Source organism: Schistocerca serialis, chromosome 12 (assembly GCF_023864345.2).
Source record: "Schistocerca serialis cubense isolate TAMUIC-IGC-003099 chromosome 12, iqSchSeri2.2, whole genome shotgun sequence".
Taxonomy (NCBI): domain Eukaryota; kingdom Metazoa; phylum Arthropoda; class Insecta; order Orthoptera; family Acrididae; genus Schistocerca; species Schistocerca serialis.
Window position 1 is genome coordinate 25,445,007 of NC_064649.1, and position 20,008 is coordinate 25,465,014.

Sequence of the window (20,008 nt, forward strand, 5' to 3'; positions counted from 1 at the left end):
GGTTTCCGTATATCTAAATATACCTTCATCAGAAGTAAAATACACCTGAACAGGAAGACACCCTCATTAGTAAAAACTTAGCATCGGATCTGATAAAGAAAAAACACTATAGCTTACGTATTTTTAATGTTTGCTGTTTGTTGTTTTCGATGTGTATGTGTTGTTAATTGGCTGTTATGTTTTTATTCACAACGACAGATGGTTTCGTTTTACTTTAACATTTTGGATGTTTTCGCTAGCTATAGTAACTGTAAAATGACCAGAGTATTACAGGCACAAAAACTTTTTGTCACTTACTAAAATCACATCCTGCAATGGAGTTTCACAAAACAATTGTGCCAAAGGCGTCGTCATTAGCTACAACAAGTTAAAACATCATCTCCATTTATACAACATAATTATGGACAGAGGGTCGATGCGAACACAGCTTAGCATCAGTACTTATCCTGTGAACTAGCGTGAAGAGTATTTTACCGCTTAAGTTACGCGAGATTCTCGCGCATAACACTAGTGCCCTCTCTCGTTAGATGTGTTCCGTAGCGCAAGCTTCATCTGCTTGACACTGGGACACAGCTAAATTGGTTTCATATTTTCTACTTTACGTAGATGTTTTTAAATGGTTCTGATATGTTTTATTTATTAAGACAGAAGGTTTGATTTAGCACAACTTTTAATAATTATGATGCGCATGAGTATGTGTCCATGGATTTTAATGTGCGCGAGTGTCTCGCGCATACCACAAGTGCCCTCTCTCGGTGAAACTGTCTGCCCTAGGGCTTTCACACCCTCTTCACGCTAGTTCATAGGCGAGGTACTGATGCTAAACTGCGTCCGCATCGACCCTCTGTCCATAATTATGTTGTATAAATGGAGATGATGTTTTAACTTGTTGTAACTAATGACGACGCCTTTGGCACAATTGTTTTATGAAACTCCATTGCAGGATGTGATTTTAGTAAGTGACAAAAAGTTTTTGTGCCTGTAATACTCTGGTAATTTTACAGTTACTTTAGCCGGCCGGAGCGGCCATGCGGTTCTGGGCGCTACAGTCTGGAACCGAGCGACCGCTACGGTCGTGGGTTCGAATCCTGCCTCGGGCATGGATGTGTGTGATGTCCTTAGGTTAGTTAGGTTTAATTAGTTTTGAGTTCTAGGCGACAGATGACCTCAGAAGTTAAGTCCCATAGTGACACTGGTATTACGTCAAAAGGGGATGCAACAGATGAGACTTCTGCAGTTCTGAGTGAAGCCTTATGCGCTCAAAAATTCGGCATCGCGTGTGTTCATTACCTTGTCAGTGTTCGTCAGGGGGCGGCGGCCGGCGCAGCTCCATCCAGCTCACTATCTCTGAAGCATCTCTCTTTCTAACTTCTCCTTACTACAATTTACCGAAGTTGGTTTAAAAAAAAACTACCTGTCTGTGTTTTCATCTGACCAATCAGGGTCTCAATGTTAACCTTAAGCTCCACCTACAAAAATTCTGTCCATCCAATGAGAAACGTTATACTTTTCGTGCTGGGGCAATGTTTTTAACGTTTGCAACGTAACAGAGACGCGAAAAAGTCTCACGCTAAAACTTGCGGCTGGTGTGACCCTTTTAGTGTTATCGTAAGATCTATACTGTTCTTCTGGAGGGCTCTAGCTTTTAACATGGGCTGGGGGGTGATCCTGGTGATTAGCTGGCGACGTGGGTGTCCGTCCCTTATCGTAGGGCCTTCTAGCTTAACACAGTTCTGCTCTCGGCTTCTGTTCTCGTTTCTCCCCTCGGAACGGCGTCTGTCTCACCGTGGGAAGGTATGACATGCATTTAGGCATTCTTGTGTTAGTCTGTGGTATTCCATTTGCTCACTCGTTACTCGTATTACTTTGGTTAATTTAATGTCACGATTTATTCGGAGCTATGTGACATACTACTAGATTTGCTTATCATGTTAGGGTTTTCATGGAAGGTGTTGGATTTGCCTGACACCTTACAATTTGTCCAATGAAAACCCGTTTATCAGCTGCATTTCTTCTCGCTGTAGCAATTTTAATTAGCCAGTAGTGTAGTACAAATGCAGTACATGATGTTTGGAAGTTTCTGGGAAAAATGAAAATTACATATATGATGTATTGTCTGCTTAGGTTCAGTCCTTCCATTCCAGCAGCCTGTGTCCTGCTGCCACTATCATATCAGTCTCACCACACTACATGGGACGTCATAGGCTGCTGACCAGACATATCTGGCTCCAGAGCTGCTGCTAACAAAGTACTCTACTATAGGTATCTATACATACTATAAAAATGCACGTACACACATAGAAAAGTTTTGCATCACCCGAGTTCCCAGAACTTCTGAAGATAGACGTTGACTGTGGATATTGAATCACAGGGACAGTCCTTTTGACTGTTCAGAGATGGCACTAAAGCCTCCCAAAGATGCAAACAACCATGCATGAGCAGCGCCTGTTAGACGGAGGGGGACCGACAGTTGATCAGTTCCAGTCATTCCACCAGGAAGGAGGTACACGGCTCGTGTTGTCTGTAGTTCAACCATGCCTAGACGGTCAATACCGCGGTTCGATCGCGTCCGCATTGTTACTTTATGCCAGGAAGGGCTGTCAACAACGGAAGTGACCAGGCGTCTCAGAGTGAACCAAAGCGATGTTGTTCGGGCATGCAAGAGATAGAGACACGAACTATTGATGACATGCCTCTCTCAGTCCCCACAAGGGCTACTACTGCAGTGGATGACCGCTACCTACGGATTATGGCTCGGAGGATCCCTGACAGTAAGGCCATCATGTTGAACAATGCTTTTCGTGCAGCCACAGGACGTCGTGTTACGACTCAAACTGTGCGCAGTAGGGTGCATGATGCGCAACTCCACTCCCGACGTCCATGGCGAGGTCCATTTTTCCAACCACGACACCATGCAGCGCGTTTCAAATGGGCCCAACAACATGCCGAATGGACCGCTCAGGATTGCCATCACGCTCTTTTCAAAGATGAGTGTCTCGTATGCCTTCAACCAGACAATCATCAGAGACATGTTTGTTGGCAACACGGTCAGGCTGAAAGCCTTAGACACACTGTCCAGCGAGTGCAACAAGGTGGAGGTTCCCTGCTGTTTTGGGGTGGCATTGTGTGGGGCCGACGGACGCCGATGGTGGTCATGGAAGGCGCTGCAACGGCTGTACGATACGTGGATGCCATCCTCTGACCAACAGTGCAACCATATCGGCAGCGTACTGGCGAGACATTCGCCTTCATTGACGACAATTCGTGCCCCCATCGTGTGCATCTTGTGAATGACTTCCTTCAGGATGACAACATCGCTCCACTAGAGTGGCCAGCATGTTCTCCAGTCATGAACCCTATCGAACAGGGGATAGATTGAAAAGGGCTGTTTATGGACGACGTCACCCACCAACTAGAGGGAATCGTGGTTGTGGATTGGGGCAATCTGGACCAACAGTGCCCTGATGTACTTGTGGATAGTATGCCATGCCGAATACATGCACGCATCAATGCAAAAGGACGTGCTACTAGGTATTAGAGGTACCAATCTGGACCACCACCTCTGAATGTCTCGCTGTATGGTGGTACAACATGCAATGTGTGGTTTTCATGAGCAATAAAAATGGCGGAAATGATGTTTGTTGATCTCTATTCCAGTTTCCTGTACAGGTTCTGGAACTCTCGGAACCCAGGTGATGCAGAACTGTTTTTGATGTGTGTAAGTACGTTGCGCATCTCTTTCTAACGCACTGGATCGACTTCAAGTAAGCTTGTTATACAAATCACTTACTGTCTGGAAACAACCACTGTGGTGATAAAGAATCACTTACCTACATACATGCAGCATTTGAGAATGAGAGCACTCAGTCACTTGCCACAAAATTTACACATTATTTCAAAGCTGTTGTGAAACTTTATTTTTCTGACACAACCTGCAAAATGATGATTGTAATTTTTTTTATCGTTTACTACATTTTCGCTGTTCATGCAATAAAACTGGCGCATCATGTACGACGTTCTCACCTATTACTTCTTTACTACTAAATCTATTCGCAACATATTTTGCAGACAGTATGCACATACAGCACTGAATGTACCTTCAAAAGTATATGACACATAGCTCAGGATAAACGACGTCATAAACACGGAGATATGTGAAAACACAATTGCAGGCTGATGTCAATACAGATACAGGAGCAATATGTGTAAAAATATGTGTGGTGCATGTTATACACTGATCTGCGAGAACGTTATGACCACCGACCTACTAACGATATAAAAACGTCCAGTTGATAGTAGCGCCATCTGGTGAGGAATGACTGCTAGTCAGACACACGCACGGTGCATATAGCAGCAGTGAGTCTGCTGCCCTTGCGTAGAATGGGCAAGGCATGCACTCTGTCTGAGTTTGACCGAGGACATATTTCTTAAGTAATAGAAGGCAGTGCGTTTTCCTCGATGGTGAGTGTTTATCGGAGGTGAGGGTAATCTGGAGTGCCCCAGGGAAGTGTGGTAGGTCCGCTGTTGTTTTCTATCTACATAAATGATCTTTTGGATAGGTTGGATAGCAATGTGCGACTGTTTGCCGATGATGCTGTGGTGCACGGGAAGGTATCGTCATTGAGTGACTGTAGGAGGATACAAGATGACTTGGAAAGGATTTGTGATTGATGTAAAGAATGGCAGCTAACTCTAAATATAGATAAATGTAAATTAATGCAGATGAGTAGGAAAGAGAATCCTGTAATGTTTGAATACTCCATTAGTAGTGTAGCGCCTGACACAGTAACGTCGATTAAGTATTTGGGCGTAACACTGCAGAGCGATATGAAGTGGGACAAGCATGTAACGGCAGTTGTGGGGAAGGCGGATAGTCGTCTTCGGTTCATTGGTAGAATTTTGGGAAGATGTGGTTCATCTGTAAAGGAGACCGCTTATAAAACACTAATACGACCTATTCTTGAGTACTGCTGGAGCGTTTGGGATCCATATCAGGTCGGATTGAGGGAGGACATAGACGCAACTCAGAGGCGGGCTGCTAGATTTGTAACTGGTAGGTTTGATCATCACGCGAGTGTTACGGAAATGCTTTAGGAACTCGGGTGGGAGTCTCTGGAGGAGAGGAGGCGTTCTTTTCGTGAATCGCTACTGAGGAAATTTAGAGAACCAGCATCTGAGGCTGACTGCAGTACAATTTTACTGCCACCAACTTATATTTCGCGGAAAGACCACAAAGATAAGAGAGATTAGGGCTCTTTCTGTTTGGGAGTGGAACAGGGAGAGAAGATGCTAGTTGTGGTACGAGCTACCCTCCGCCACGCACCGTATGGTGGATTGCGGAGTATGTATGTAGATGTAGATGTAGATGTAGACAGTTCGTAATGGCCCAGAGGCTGAGCAGGAGCATTTTGGTATCTGCTGGACTTGGAGTCGGGCAGTCTTCCATCATTAACTTACAGCTGTCAGATGTCGTGGGTTGGGCAGACTGGTAAAACAGGACAGGTGGCGTACTGTGGAGAAACTAACATGAGACTATAATCCTGTGCAGAGTATAAGTGTGTCTAAACACACAGAGCACCAAACACTTCTAACAATGGGCCTTCACAGCCGATGACCTGTGTATGTGCCATGTTCAACACCACAACATTGAGAACTACGACTGAATGGGAGCTTGATCATCAGCACTGAACTTTGGCTCAGTGTCAGAGCGCTGCATGGTGTGATGAATTCTGACATCTTCTTCATCATGCCGATGGAAGTGTGCGAATCCATAGTCCTACAGGGGAACAGCTCCTCGACACCTGTACTGCAGGACGAAGACAAGCTGGCGGTGGCTGCATTATGTTCTGGGGAACACTCGCGTGGGCGTCCATGGGTCCAGTGGAGGTCGTGCAAGGGACCAGGATGGCCCAGGAATCTCTGAGCCATGCACAGTTCATGTTGATCCCATTAATTGTTTGCCATCTTCTATTATAGTAGTGCCGCCTCGTTTTCTCATTCCATTTACTAGCGTCATTAACTTCCTGACGTACTTGCCTGTGAGTGGCAGCAGCAGCGCGTACGATAAGTACAGTCGTACCATCTCTGTTGCGATCGATAGTACTTCCGGGTCGTTGTGTGTCGGGCAGGTAGTCGGTGAATGGAAGACACACCAGCAGTGCAGTCGTGACGAAGCAGCAGTCGCGGACGGACCAGTAGTCCAGTCGGACAGTTGGCATGGAGGAGCACGCAGTCCCCCGTTGTCCGAGGTCGGGCTGGAGCCGCTGGCTGTGTGCACGCGAAGTTGGAGTGTGAGGTGCTGCTTGCGAGCGCTACGAAGTTCGTCGCCCACCGATCTTGAACGTGAAAGTTGAGTCCTCTCTTAATTTACTATCGAGCCTCGACTGTATACATTTCTTCATTTGATCCTGGTTGTCGCTTTTGGGACATTCTCGCGAGCAACAACGCGTGTGTATTTTAGTCGGCTAAGATTCCAGCCGTTTTCTTGTGAAATTTAACTTAATTTATTCCCTGTTATTGAAGTTCACCAGCAGTATCATTTGCCTTGTGGCTGTAGACGTTCCGGTTACCTGCCCTGGTCACTGACGTAGTTCTCGGCAGTGTATTTTCCTCATCGTGTTGTTGTAGTCCAGCGTGGCATGTAGTTCGACAGCTGAGGTGTTGTTGGTCGTTGTGGGCGCCAATATTCTGTGTCGTGTACTGTTATCTTGTGGTCGTTTTGCTGGCTGCGTGCAGCGGAACTGATTTCGTTGACTGGTCGGTCGGCTGTCTGTCGGTTGGGTTGCCTCCAGATTAAGGAGTCGTTCGACAGCCTGCCTGTCTCACCTAAATAGGCGTCAGTGTTACAATCCCAGGTCGACCCTTGGAAACCTCTGAGCGCCATTCCATGTGTGTTATGTAGTAATTTCCCCGTGTGGATTTTAATTATTTGGTTGATGTGTGGCTTTCAGCTGAGTATCAATATCTCTTAAATTAATGTTCTTGTCTTGCACTTAAGGTATGATGTTGTTATATTTCTTTATGGGGCCTTCAGCCGAATTTTACTGGAGAGGTTTTAAAATAAGGTCTTCTGCCTTTTGAATTGAAACTACAATCCTGGAAATTGAAATAAGAACACCGTGAATTCATTGTCCCAGGAAGGGGAAACTTTATTGACACATTCCTGGGGTCAGATACATCACATGATCACACTGACAGAACCACAGGCACATAGACACAGGCAACAGAGCATGCACAATGTCGGCACTAGTACAGTGTATATCCACCTTTCGCAGCAATGCAGGCTGCTGTTCTCCCATGGAGACGATCGTAGAGATGCTGGATGTAGTCCTGTGGAACGGCTTGCCATGCCATTTCCACCTGGCGCCTCAGTTGGACCAGCGTTCGTGCTGGACGTGCAGACCGCGTGAGACGACGCTTCATCCAGTCCCAAACATGCTCAATGGGGGACAGGTCCGGAGATCTTGCTGGCCAGGGTAGTTGACTTACACCTTCTAGAGCACGTTGGGTGGCACGGGATACATGCGGACGTGCATTGTCCTGTTGGAACAGCAAGTTCCCTTGCCGGTCTAGGAATGGTAGAACGATGGGTTCGATGACGGTTTGGATGTACCGTGCACTATTCAGTGTCCCCTCGACGATCACCAGTGGTGTACGGCCAGTGTAGGAGATCGCTCCCCACACCATGATGCCGGGTGTTGGGCCTGTGTGCCTCGGTCGTATGCAGTCCTGATTGTGGCGCTCACCTGCACGGCGCCAAACACGCATACGACCATCATTGGCACCAAGGCAGAAGCGACTGTCATCGCTGAAGACGACACGTCTCCATTCGTCCCTCCATTCACGCCTGTCGCGACACCACTGGAGGCGGGCTGCACGATGTTGGGGCGTGAGCGGAAGACGGCCTAACGGTGTGCGGGACCGTAGCCCAGCTTCATAGAGACGGTTGCGAATGGTCCTCGCCGATACCCCAGGAGCAACAGTGTCCCTAATTTGCTGGTAAGTGGCAGTGCGGTCCCCTACGGCACTGCGTAGGATCCTACGGTCTTGGCGTGCATCCGTGCGTCGCTGCGGTCCGGTCCCAGGTCGACGGGCACGTGCACCTTCCGCCGACCACTGGCGACAACATCGATGTACTGTGGAGACCTCACGCCCCACGTGTTGAGCAATTCGGCGGTACGTCCACCCGGCCTCCCGCATGCCCACTATACGCCCTCGCTCAAAGTCCGTCAACTGCACATACGGTTCACGTCCACGCTGTCGCGGCATGCTACCAGTGTTAAAGACTGCGATGGAGCTCCGTATGCCACGGCAAACTGGCTGACACTGACGGCGGCGGTGCACAAATGCTGCGCAGCTAGCGCCATTCGACGGCCAACACCGCGGTTCCTGGTGTGTCCGCTGTGCCGTGCGTGTGATCATTGCTTGTACAGCCCTCTCGCAGTGTCCGGAGCAAGTATGGTGGGTCTGACACACCGGTGTCAATGTGTTCTTTTTTCCATTTCCAGGAGTGTATTTCTAGGTCCTAAGCCATTAAACATATATTGTTGATATGTGGCTTTCAGCAGAGTATTAATAACTCTTAAATTAATGTCCTTGTATTTCCCTTAAGGCATGAGATTGTTATTCTTTATTTTATATGAAATGTTTTAAGATACGGCCTTCTGCCCTTTAACATTGAAACTCTTCTTCTAGGGCTTAAGCCGTTAAATTATTTGCTGGTGAGCGGCCTTCAGCCAAGTTTTAATATCTCTTAAATTAATCCTCTTCTCTTGCCCTTAAGGCATAAGATTGTTGTGCTTTGAATGGCGCCATCAGCCTCATTTGCATGAAATGTTTCAAGATAAGGCCTTCTGTCTTTTCAGTGAAACTCATCTTATTGCTTAATATGCGACCTCCAGCCTAGTCCCATTAAAATTAAATTGCTAAGGCGTCCAGCCGATTAGATTGACGTTTTAGAAAATATTCTTGGGTGAAACCCCCCGAAGAACGTTGTACTTCAATTTTGCTTAAGCCTTCTCTCTTGGATTCAGACTGTAGCCTTCAGCCGATTTAAAGTTTATCTAAGGAGGTCGATTAAAGTTTTGAGTGTTTTGCATCCTTGTTGTAATATTGTGTGTTGATAAATAAAGTTTGTATGTTGAGTGCAACTGACAGGAACTTATTTTGGCCCGTTTCCAGAACCTAATCCGCTCTGTCCTGCTAGCCCAGGCATTTCAGTCTCCTACACTGGTTGCAGACAATGTACACCCCTTCATGCAGATCGTGTTTCCCAATGGCAGTGACATTTTTGAACAAGACAATGCACAATGTCATAAGGTCAGGAGTGTGATGGAATGGTTCGAGGAGCACAACTGCGAGTTCCAGTTGATGTGCTGACTCTTCAACTCGCCACATCTGAACCAGACCACAGACATGTGGGATGTGGTTGAACTTTGCATTTGAGCTCATCGCCCGCCTCACTGGAATTTTCGGAAATTAGCGTGTGCAGATTTGGTGGCAGCTCCCTCCAGTGACAACCAAGGCCTCACTACCTCCATGCCACGAGACATCGCTGCTGTTATTTGTACCAAAGGTGGATGTACCAGCTGTTAGGTAGCTGGTCATAATGTCCTGGCTGATCAGTAGAAACGTGAGCTAAGCTGTGTGTAAAAAGGTACTCCAATACTCCTCCATCGATATCGACCAAACTTCATCTACATCTACATGTACATGGATACTCTGCAAATCAAAAATGGTTCAAATGGTTCTGAGCACTATGGGACTTAATATCTATGGTCATTAGTGCCCTAGAACTTAAAACTGCTTAAACCTAACTAACCTAAGGACATCATACAACACCCAGTCATCACGAGGCAGAGAAAATCCCTAACCCCGCCGGGAATCGAACCCGGGAACCCGGGCGTGGGAAGCGAGAACGCTACCGCACGACCACGAGATGCGGGCTCTCTGCAAATCACATTTAAGTGCCTGGCAGAGGGTTCATCGAACCACCTTCACAATTCTCTATTACTCCAATCTCGTATAGCGCACGGAAAGAAAGAACACCTATATCTTTCCGTACGAGCTCTGATTTCCCTTATTTTATCGTGGTGATCGTTACTCCTTATGTAGGTCGGTGTCAACAAAATATTTTCGCATTCGGAGGAGAAAGTTGGTAATTGGAATTGCGTGAGAAGATTCCGTCGCAACGAAAACCGCCTTTTTTTAATGATGGCTAGCCCAAATCCTGTATCATTTCTGTGACACTCTCTCCCCTATTTCGCGATAATACAAAACGTGCTGCCTTTCTTTGAACTTCTTCGATGTACTCCGTGAGTCCTACCTGGTAAGGATCCCACACCGCGCAGCAGTATTCTAAAAGAGGACGGACAAGCGTAGTGTAGGCAGTCTCCTTAGTAGATCTGTTACATTTTCTAAGTGTCCTGCTAATAAAAGGCAGCCTTTGGTTAGCCTTCCCCACAACATTTTCTGTGTGTTCTTTCCAAATTAAGTTGTTCGTAACTGTAATACCTAGGTATTTAGTTGAATTTGCGACTTTTAGATTAGACTGATTTATCGTGTAACCGAAGTTTGAGTTCCTTTTAGCACTCATATGGATGACCTCACACTTTTCGTTATTTAGGGTCGACTGCCACTTTTCGCAACATTCAGATATCTTTTCTAAATCGTTTTGCAATTCGTTTTGATCTTCTGATGACTTTATTAGTCGATAAACGACAGCGTCATCTGCAATCAATCAAAGGCGGTTGCTCAGATTGTCTCCAAAATTGTTAATATAGATAAGGAACAGCAAAGGGCCTATAACACCATCTTGGGGAACGCCTGAAATCACTTCTGTTTTACTCGATTACTTTACGTCAATGACTACGTACTGTGACCTCTCTGACAGGAGAGACTTGGTGCAGATGTTACTCTCTGGAAAGAAATACCGTTGACATGAGAACCACCAAGTTCCTGTTGCAGTGAGGGTGATAACGTGGTGATAGAAATGAAAGGGGGAGCAGCAGGTGGAGAGAGGCATGTGGGGAAGGAGGAAATGGATACAGATAGGGAGGAGGAGGTGATGGAGAGAGGGAAGTGGAGGAATACAAAGAGAAAAGGAAGAAGACGAATTGACGGAGCGTGGGGAGGAAGAGATGAGCAGAAAGAGGGAACTGGACGTGGACAGAATGAGGGGAGAGGAGGAGGTGGTCAATGAGACAGAGGACTAGCCGATGGACAGACAGAAGGGCTGGAGCAGATGGACAGAGGGAGTGAGGAGCAGATTAACAGAAAGAAGGGGTGAACGAGATGGATGGAGAGAGGTGCGGTAGGAGATGAACAGAGAGTAGGAGGAGGTGGTTAAGGAGGTGGACAGGGAGAGGGAGAAAGAGGAAATGGTCAGAGTGAGAGGCCGAGGGAGGAGATGGACTAACAAGTTGGAATTAATAGATAGACGGGCAATGCTGGGTGCTCAGCTGGTCAAGTAGTAAAGAATATTCCTGTTGAGTAATCTCTCCTTGACTGCACTCGGTGTGGTTGTGGGGATACCATGTCTCAGCCCCCCACATGGACAACTCTGCGGGCAGACCCAACTGGCCTCACACAAGTACACTACTGGCCATTAAAACTGCTACACCAAGAAGAAATGCAGATGATAAACTGGTATTACTTGGACAAATATATTATACTAGAACTGACATGTGATTACATTTTAACGCAATTTGGGTGCATAGACCCTGAGAAATTAGTACCCAGAACAACCATTTCTGGCCGTAATAACGGCCTTGATACGCCTGGGCTTGGATGGAGTGTACAGATACAGCTGCCCACGCAGCTTCAACAGGATACCACAGTCCATGAAGAGTAGTGACTGGCGTATTGTGATGAGCCAGTTGCTCGGCCACCATTGACCAGACGTTTTCAGTTGGTGAGAGATCTGGAGAATGTGCTGGCCAGGCAGCAGTCGAACATTTTCTGTATCCAGAGGCCCGTACAGGACCTGCAAGATGTGGTCGTGCAGTATCCTGCTGAAATATTGGGTTTCGCAGGGGTCGAATGAATGGTAGAGCCACGGGTCGTAACACATCTGAAATGTAACGTGCACTGTTCAAAGTGCCATGAAAGCGAACAAGAGGTGACCGAGACGTGTAACCAATGGCACCCCATACCATCCTGCCGGGTGATACGCCAGTGTGGGGATGACGAATACACACTTCCAATGTGCGTTCTTCGCGATGTCGCCAAACGCGGATGCGACCATCATGATGCTGTAAACAGAACCTGGATTCATCCGACAAAATGATGTTTTGCCATTCGTGCACCCAGGTTCATCGTCGAGTATACCATCGCAGGCGCTCCTGTCTGTGATGCAGCGTCAAGGGTAACCGCATCCACCGTCTCCGAGCTGATAGTCCGTGCGGCTGCAAACGTCGTCGAACTGTTCGTGCAGATGGTTGTTGTCTTGCAAACGTCCCCATCTGTGGACTCAGGGATCAAGACGTGGCTACACGATCCGTTACAGCCATGCGGATAAGATGCCTGTCATCTCGACTGCTAGTCATACGAGGCCGTCGGGATCCAGCACAGCATGACGTTCCGTATTACCCTCCTGAACCCACCGATTCCATATTCTGCTAACAGTCATTGGATCTCGACCAACGCGAGCAGCAATGTCGCGAGACGATAAACCGCAACCGCGATAGGCTACAACCCGACCTTTATCAAAGTCGGAAACGTGATGGTACGCATTTCTCCTCCTTACACGAGGCGTCACGACAACGTTTCACCAGGCAACGCCGGTCAACTGGTGTTTGTATATGAGAAATCGGTTGGAAACTTTCCTCATGTCAGCACGTTGTAGGTGTCGCCACCGGCGCCAGCCCTGTGTGAATGCTCTGAAAAGCTAATCATTTGCATATCACAACATCTCCTTGCTGTCGGTTAAAATTCGCGTCTGTAGCACGATATCTTTGTGGTGTAGCAATTTTAATGGCCAGTAGTGTAGCTGTGCTGCAAGAAATGGTACCAGACAAAAGTGTCTGTTCTTTCCCTCTTGTGAGAACGGTGTTCAGAAATCTAAAATTGTCGTTCTACCACGAAAATTTCACGTGGAGTGGAATACAGCCTACCTTGCAGGCCGAACAGGTGCGGGTGTGGTCGGGCGGCGGAGGCGGCAGCAGAGGCGAGCCAGCCGCCGTACAGCAGGGAGCCCAGAGAAGCCGCCGGCGCGGAACCCCCCGGGCCGGTCGCACCGTAATCGAGGAAAGCCGCCGCCGCCGCCGCCGCTGCCGCCGCCGCCGCTGCAGACGCCGACGCCGCCCCCGACGCCGCCCCCGAGGAGGACGCTGGCGGCGGCGGAGGCGTCCCGGAACTGCCAGACACCGCCAGCAGTGCCGCAGGTACCGGCCTGGACAGGACACCACACGCTCTCACCGCTCGATCTTTTTTTTTTTTTCTTTATTGTCATTTTACACCTCATACAAGGTGGGCTGGCAGCGGCAACTTTACTCCGCTCTTCAGCCACAGGCAGTACAATAAGAGAAAAACCGATGAAGACACAAAGTAACAAAACGGCGTGCTGTTTGGGCTTTCCCGGCGCTGCATCTGCTTGATAGGTTCCCGGGAATTACGCCGGATAATATTGTAGAAACCGCTCAATATTTCAGCGAGACAACTGCCCGCCATCTTCAGGTGCTACTGTCGCGTTGCTGAGAAGCTCGCCAATTTATGTGGTGGCTTTCTAGAACAGCGCAGGCGCCAGCGGGGCATAACGTCATCGAAGACCAATCGTAGACAGCGTCGAATACCAGAGCCCTCTGCTGGAGAAACGGGTCGCGGTCTGCGCAAATGCGGCCGGGAGCGACGGACCCCGTTCGCGCGCGATTTAAGCATCTGCGCTAAGGCTTCCCATCTGCGTTGACTCGGCGCGGTTGCTAATCTGTGGCTGACGATTCCTTAGTGCCGGCAAGGCTGGCTCCCAGGCTTTGCTCAGGTGAAACCCCATGTCTCTGTTTATTATGTCATCGAAGCGCAGGTCGCCGAAGTGGCGTCAAATCGAAAGACTTGCACCCGGCGAACGGTCTACCCGACGGGAGGACCAACTCAGACGACACATACATTTATTTATTATAGTTTCAAAAATTCTCTTGTATTAGAAAGTGGAGTGAAGAGTAAGAATGAAAGAATCATTAGTCAAGATAAATAATTCTTTCATGATGAGGAAACTGCCTATCATCAGAAGAACAGACAACAAAAGGAATATATGTTTGTCATGCATGAACAATGTGGAGTAAGCTGCAGTTGTACACATATTCGCAAATATTTCTTCATTGTACAAATGGCTCTGAGCACTATGGGAGTTAACATCTGAGTCATCAGTCCCCTAGGACTTAGAACTACCTAAACCTAACTAACCTAAGGACTTCACACACATCCATGCCCGAGGCAGGATGCGAACCTGCGACCGTAGCCGTCACGCGGTCCGGGCTGAAGCGCCTAGAACCGCTCGGCCACAATGGCCGGCTATTTCTTCATGAATAAGTTGTAGCTTCTATCACAGAATCAGTGAGATTCAGTTGTTTTTAAATTTATTTCACACGGTACTTGATGTCTCTTGGTAATTTACTAACGCGTAGAACGACGTGACGACGTCAATCAGGACACTAATAATGCTGTATGCAGACAGTATGGGTTTCTCTTTCCTACTCGTCTGCATTAACGTACGTTTTCCCACCGTTAGAACTACCAACCATTCATCACGTCAACTAGAAATTTTGTGTAAGTCATCTTGAATCTTCCTATAGTCACTTTACCGAGCGAGGTGGCGCAGTGGTTAGCACACTGGACTCGCATTCGGGAGGACGACGGTTCAATACCGTCTCCGGCCATCCTGATTTAGGTTTTCCGTGATTTCCCTAAATCGCTTCAGGCAAATGCCGGGATGGTTCCTTTGAAAGGGCACGGCCGATTTCCTTCCCCGTCCTTCCCTCACCCGAGCTTGCGCTCCGTCTCTAATGACCTCGTTGTCGACGGGACGTTAAACACTAATCTCCTCCTCCTCCTATAGTCACTTAACTTTGACACCTTATCATACACTACAGCAAACACCCGCAGATTGATGCCCATCCTGTTCGCCAAATTGTTTATGTGTACACAGAACAACAGTGGTACTATCACACTTCGCTAGGGCACTGCGGACGATTCCCCTTATCTCAGAAGAACACTCGCTGTCGACGACAAGATACTGGGTTCTATTACTCAAGCGACTCACATATCAATGAACTTATTCCATATGCTCGTACCTTCTTTAACATCCTGCAATGGGACACCGCGTCAAACACTTTCCGGAAATCTAGAAATATGGAATTTGCCTGTTGCCCTTCATCCATAGTTAGCAGTATGTCATGTGTGATAAGGGCATGCTGAGTTTCGCACGAGCGATGCTTTGTAAAACCTTGCTGATTCGTAAACACAAGCTTCTCTGTCTCAAGAAAGTGTATGGGATGTCTGGCTCGCTAGAAAGTTGTATCGGCCGGCCGGTGTGGCCGAGCGGTTCTAGGCGCTTCAGTCTGTAACCGCGCGACCGCTACGGTCGCAGGTTCGATTCCTGCCTCGGGCATGGATGTGTGTGTGTGTGTGTGTGTGTGTGTGTGTGTGTGTGTCCTTATGTTAGGTAGGTTTAAGTAGTTCTAAGTTCTAGGGGACTGATGGCCTCAGAAGTTAAGTCCCACAGTGCTCAGAGCCATTTGAACCAAAGTTGTATCGTGCCCAGCTGTACTTGGTTACGGACGTTGTTGTCTAACCAGGCAAGGTGAATGTATTTACTACAAGCGCTTGATATAATTTCTGAATTGATATTAATAGACTTTGTATCGTATTGTGTGGCTCATTGAGTGGCCGTGGCTGAGGGCTATTTCAAGAGCGGCTATCAGATACTGTCTTAAGGCTTGTTCTGATTATTTAGATTAGATTAGATTAGATTAGATTAATACTAGTTCCATGGATCATGAATATGATATTTCGTAATGATGTGGAACGAGTCGAATTTTCCAATACATGACATAATTAGGTTAATTTAACAACATACTTAAGTTAATATAACAACTTTATTTTTTGTGTTTTTTGTTTTTCTTTATTTTTTATTTTTATTTTTATTTTTTTAAATTTTTTTTATATTTTTGTTTTGTTTTTTTCTTTTTTTTCTTAATTTATATCTAAAAATTCCTCTATGGAGTAGAAGGAGTTGTCATTCAGAAATTCTTTTAATTTCTTCTTAAATACTTGTTGGTTATCTGTCAGACTTTTGATACTATTTGGTAAGTGACCAAAGACTTTAGTGCCAGTATAATTCACCCCTTTCTGTGCCAAAGTTAGATTTAATCTTGAATAGTGAAGATCGTCCTTTCTCCTAGTATTGTAGTTGTGCACACTGCTATTACTTTTGAATTGGGTTTGGTTGTTAATAACAAATTTCATAAGAGGGTATATATACTGAGAAGCTACTGTGAATATCCCTAGATCCTTAAATAAATGTCTGCAGGATGATCTTGGGTGGACTCCAGCTATTATTCTGATTACACGCTTTTGTGCAATAAATACTTTATTCCTCAGTGATGAATTACCCCAAAGTATGATGCCATATGAAAGCAATGAGTGAAAATAGGCGTAGTAAGCTAATTTACTAAGATGTTTATCACCAAAGTTTGCAATGACCCCTTAATGGTCCATCATCTTCAAACGAGTGTTCTGGTACACTTCTTGTTGTGCCGATCTGAAGTTCAGTTTGTCCTTCTCCGTACCCCGAAATTCAGAGTACAAGAGAGTACTCTGTTAATGTTAATGTTCTTTTTTAAAGGAATGTATATGTTACAGGTTTACCACGTTAAGGCTACTTCTTTTACTCCTGTTTTTGATCATGGACCTTTTCTTTGAAAAAAATCCTGATGTTCTTGAACAACCGTATACTATAGATGGTGTTATCCTATAGTGTTTTTTTAATAACTGTACACATAAGGGTCATTATACAATACAGGCAAAAAAATTTAACTAGGGCCGTTTCTGTCTTGATTGGGTTTTATTGTAAATGCATTTTTAGTGCTCATAATGGAAGACAGATATATTTGGAATGCTTCTGGACACACCCCTGCCAGCCGGAGTGGCCGAGCGGTTCTAGGCGCTTCAGTCTGGAACCGTGCGACCGCTACGGTCGCAGGTTCGAATCCTGCCTCGGGCATGGATCTGTGTGATGTCCTTAGGTTAGTTAGGTTTAAGCAGTTCTAAGTTCTAGGAAACTGATGATCTCAGAAGTTAAGTCCCATAGCTCACCACTCCCGCTACCATTATATTCGTAGAAAGTATTGTAACAGTATCATATCGACTGGTTGGAAAAGTCTTTGGTACATGGGTAGTACTAAAATAATTTACTATGCGGCACAATCACACCAGTTTCAAAACGAAACAACCAGTTACGGGCATCAACAGCGATCCTGAGATCAAAAATGGTTCAAATGGCCCTGAGCACTATGGGACTTAACTTCTCAGGTCATCAGTCCCCTAGAACTTAGAACTAGTTAAAGCTAACTAAATGGTTCAAATGGATCTGAGCACTATGGGACTCAACATCTGTGGTCATAAGTCCCCTAGAACTTAGAACTACTTAAACCTAACTAACCTAAGGACATCACACACATCCATGCCCGAGGCAGGATTCGAACCTGCGACCGTAGCAGTCGCGCGGTCCCTGACTGAGCGCCTAGAACCGCTAGACCACCGCAAACCTAACTAACCTAAGGGCATGACAAACATCCATGCCCGAGGCAGGATTCGAACTTGCGACCGTAGCAGCCGCGTGGTTCCGCACTGAAGCGGCTAGAATCGCTCGGCCACAGCGGATCCTGAGATGATAAGACACATGCCGTTCACTTCCTTCACTATTGGTGGCAGTGAACCATGGAATCTGTCTTATGACATGAGGATGGGACAATGTCGTTTTTCCAGTGATGCAGTGCACCATGGAATCTATATTAGGACATGAGGAAGAGACAATGCGGTTTCTGCTGTGGTGAAGTGAACCATGGTACCTGGATAGGATGATGTGGTTTCTGCAGTGGTGGGAGTAAACCATGGCATCTATTTAATATTCTGAAGATGGCATGATATGTTTTCTGCGGTGGTGGAGTGAACCGTGGCGTCTGTTTTATGACCTGAGGATCGGGCTGTGTGGTCCGGAAAGTGCCTTATGACCTGACGATGGAACAATGTTGTTTATGCAGTGAATCATGACATCTGTCTTATAATCTGACGGTGACTCAAATGGGTCTAAGCACTATTGGACTTAACATCTGAAGTCATCAGCCCCCTAGACTTAGAACTACTTAAACCTAACTAAGCTGACATCACACACATCCACGCCCGAGGCAGGATTCGAACCTGCGACCGTAGCAGCAGCGCGGTTCCGGATTGAAGCGCCTAGAACCGCTCGGCCACAGCAGACGGGTGACGGTTGCACAAGGTGGCTTCTGCAGTGGTGAAGTGATCCATAGCATTGGTCTTAAGGAAATGTGGGTGATTAGACCATTACGCACGACGAACGGAGCAAGTCCGTCTTGGCTGCCGTGACGGTAGGGCGAATGAAAGTAAGAGAATATCAGACACGTTACCCGTGTGCGGAAATCTAAACTCGGTGCACGCGCACTAGACGACGATAACGCACGCAAAGGGTGCTGGGAGTTTTCTCTGCTTGTTATTTGTTCATGGTTTACTGTTATTGTTGACATATGTGGCCAGCAGCCACCATCAGCCTTTCTTACTGATGCTTTTACACGTTTTTCGTATTGGTGCTTTTAACATTTTTCATTGAGTAGTTTCCCGGAAAATGCGGTAATTAAATAAATGATTCAAATGGTTCAAATGGCTCTGAGCACTATGGGACTCAACTGCTGAGGTTATTAGTCCCCTAGAACTTAGAACTAGTTAAACCTAAGGACATCACAAACATCCATGCCCGAGGCAGGATTCGAACCTGCGACCGTAGCGGTGTTGCGGTTCCAGACTGCAGCGCCTTTATCCGCACGGCCACTTCGGCCGGCAAATAAATGATTCAAATGGCTATAAACACTATGGGACTTAACATCTGAGGTCATCAGTCCCCTAGACGTAGAACTACTCCCTTTTCTATGTATTGCTTCTGAGAAACGTATGGTTTCTTCTGTTTGCTTCGTATTCTAAAAATGAAATTCAGCGGATGGGACATGACCGTGCTAATAGAGGCGTATAGTGGGGAGGCGTCTATTTGTGCCTCACGGCACTTCGTACCGTAATAAGTTACGTGGGCTTTCGTTGACTTCTAATGTGCAATAACTTTACTTTTTCATTTTCGATTTGTGTATGTAATGACTTAATTGACAAATGTTACTGAGCTGTGCGTGGCTCGTGTTCATGTCATCTCTTATTTAACATCCTGTTTTTACTGTACTGCCACCTCGTTATGTTTGTTTCAATTACTGGTGTCACTGAGTTGCTGCTTTGTCTGCCCGTGAGCGGCAGCAGCAGCGCTTATCGATATAACCCCTGCCGTTCAAATGGTTAAAATGGCTCTGAGCGCTATGGGACTCAACTGCTGTGGTCATCAGTCCCCTAGAACTTAGAACTACTTAAACCCAACTAACCCAAGGACATCACACACACCTATGCCCGAAGCAGGATTCGAACCTGCGACCGTAGCAGCAGCGCGGCTCCGGACTGGAGCGCCTAGAACCGCACAGCCACCGCGGCCGGCAACCCCTGCCGTATTATCTTTGCTGCACTGCTATTACTTCCCGGTCGTCGTGTGTCGACCAAGCAGTTGGAAGGTGCCAGCAGTTAGTTCGGACCTGGCAGTGTTTGAGTTCGTCGGTCGTTGGTATTGCCGGACGACGTGTATTTGGCCGGCGATGGCTTATGGGTTGGCTGTGTGTGCCGACTCGTGATCCGTCCCTGTCACTGTACAGGTACTACCGTTAGCATTGTATAGTTTTTCGTGCAGGTG

At 46.8% G+C, this 20,008-nt stretch overlaps 1 protein-coding gene across 1 annotated transcript in view; it reads right to left on the minus strand.

Moving 5' to 3' along the window:
• LOC126428368 (motor neuron and pancreas homeobox protein 1-like) overlaps positions 1 to 20,008 on the minus strand; it is a 144,292-nt gene that overhangs the window by 113,262 nt on the left and 11,022 nt on the right. The window contains exons 3-4 of the mRNA XM_050090297.1: positions 13,303 to 13,424; positions 13,113 to 13,268 (exon numbers count right to left, since the gene is read on the minus strand). Coding sequence (XP_049946254.1) covers positions 13,113 to 13,268; positions 13,303 to 13,424 — 278 coding nt within the window. The remainder of the gene's footprint in view (positions 1 to 13,112; positions 13,269 to 13,302; positions 13,425 to 20,008) is intronic.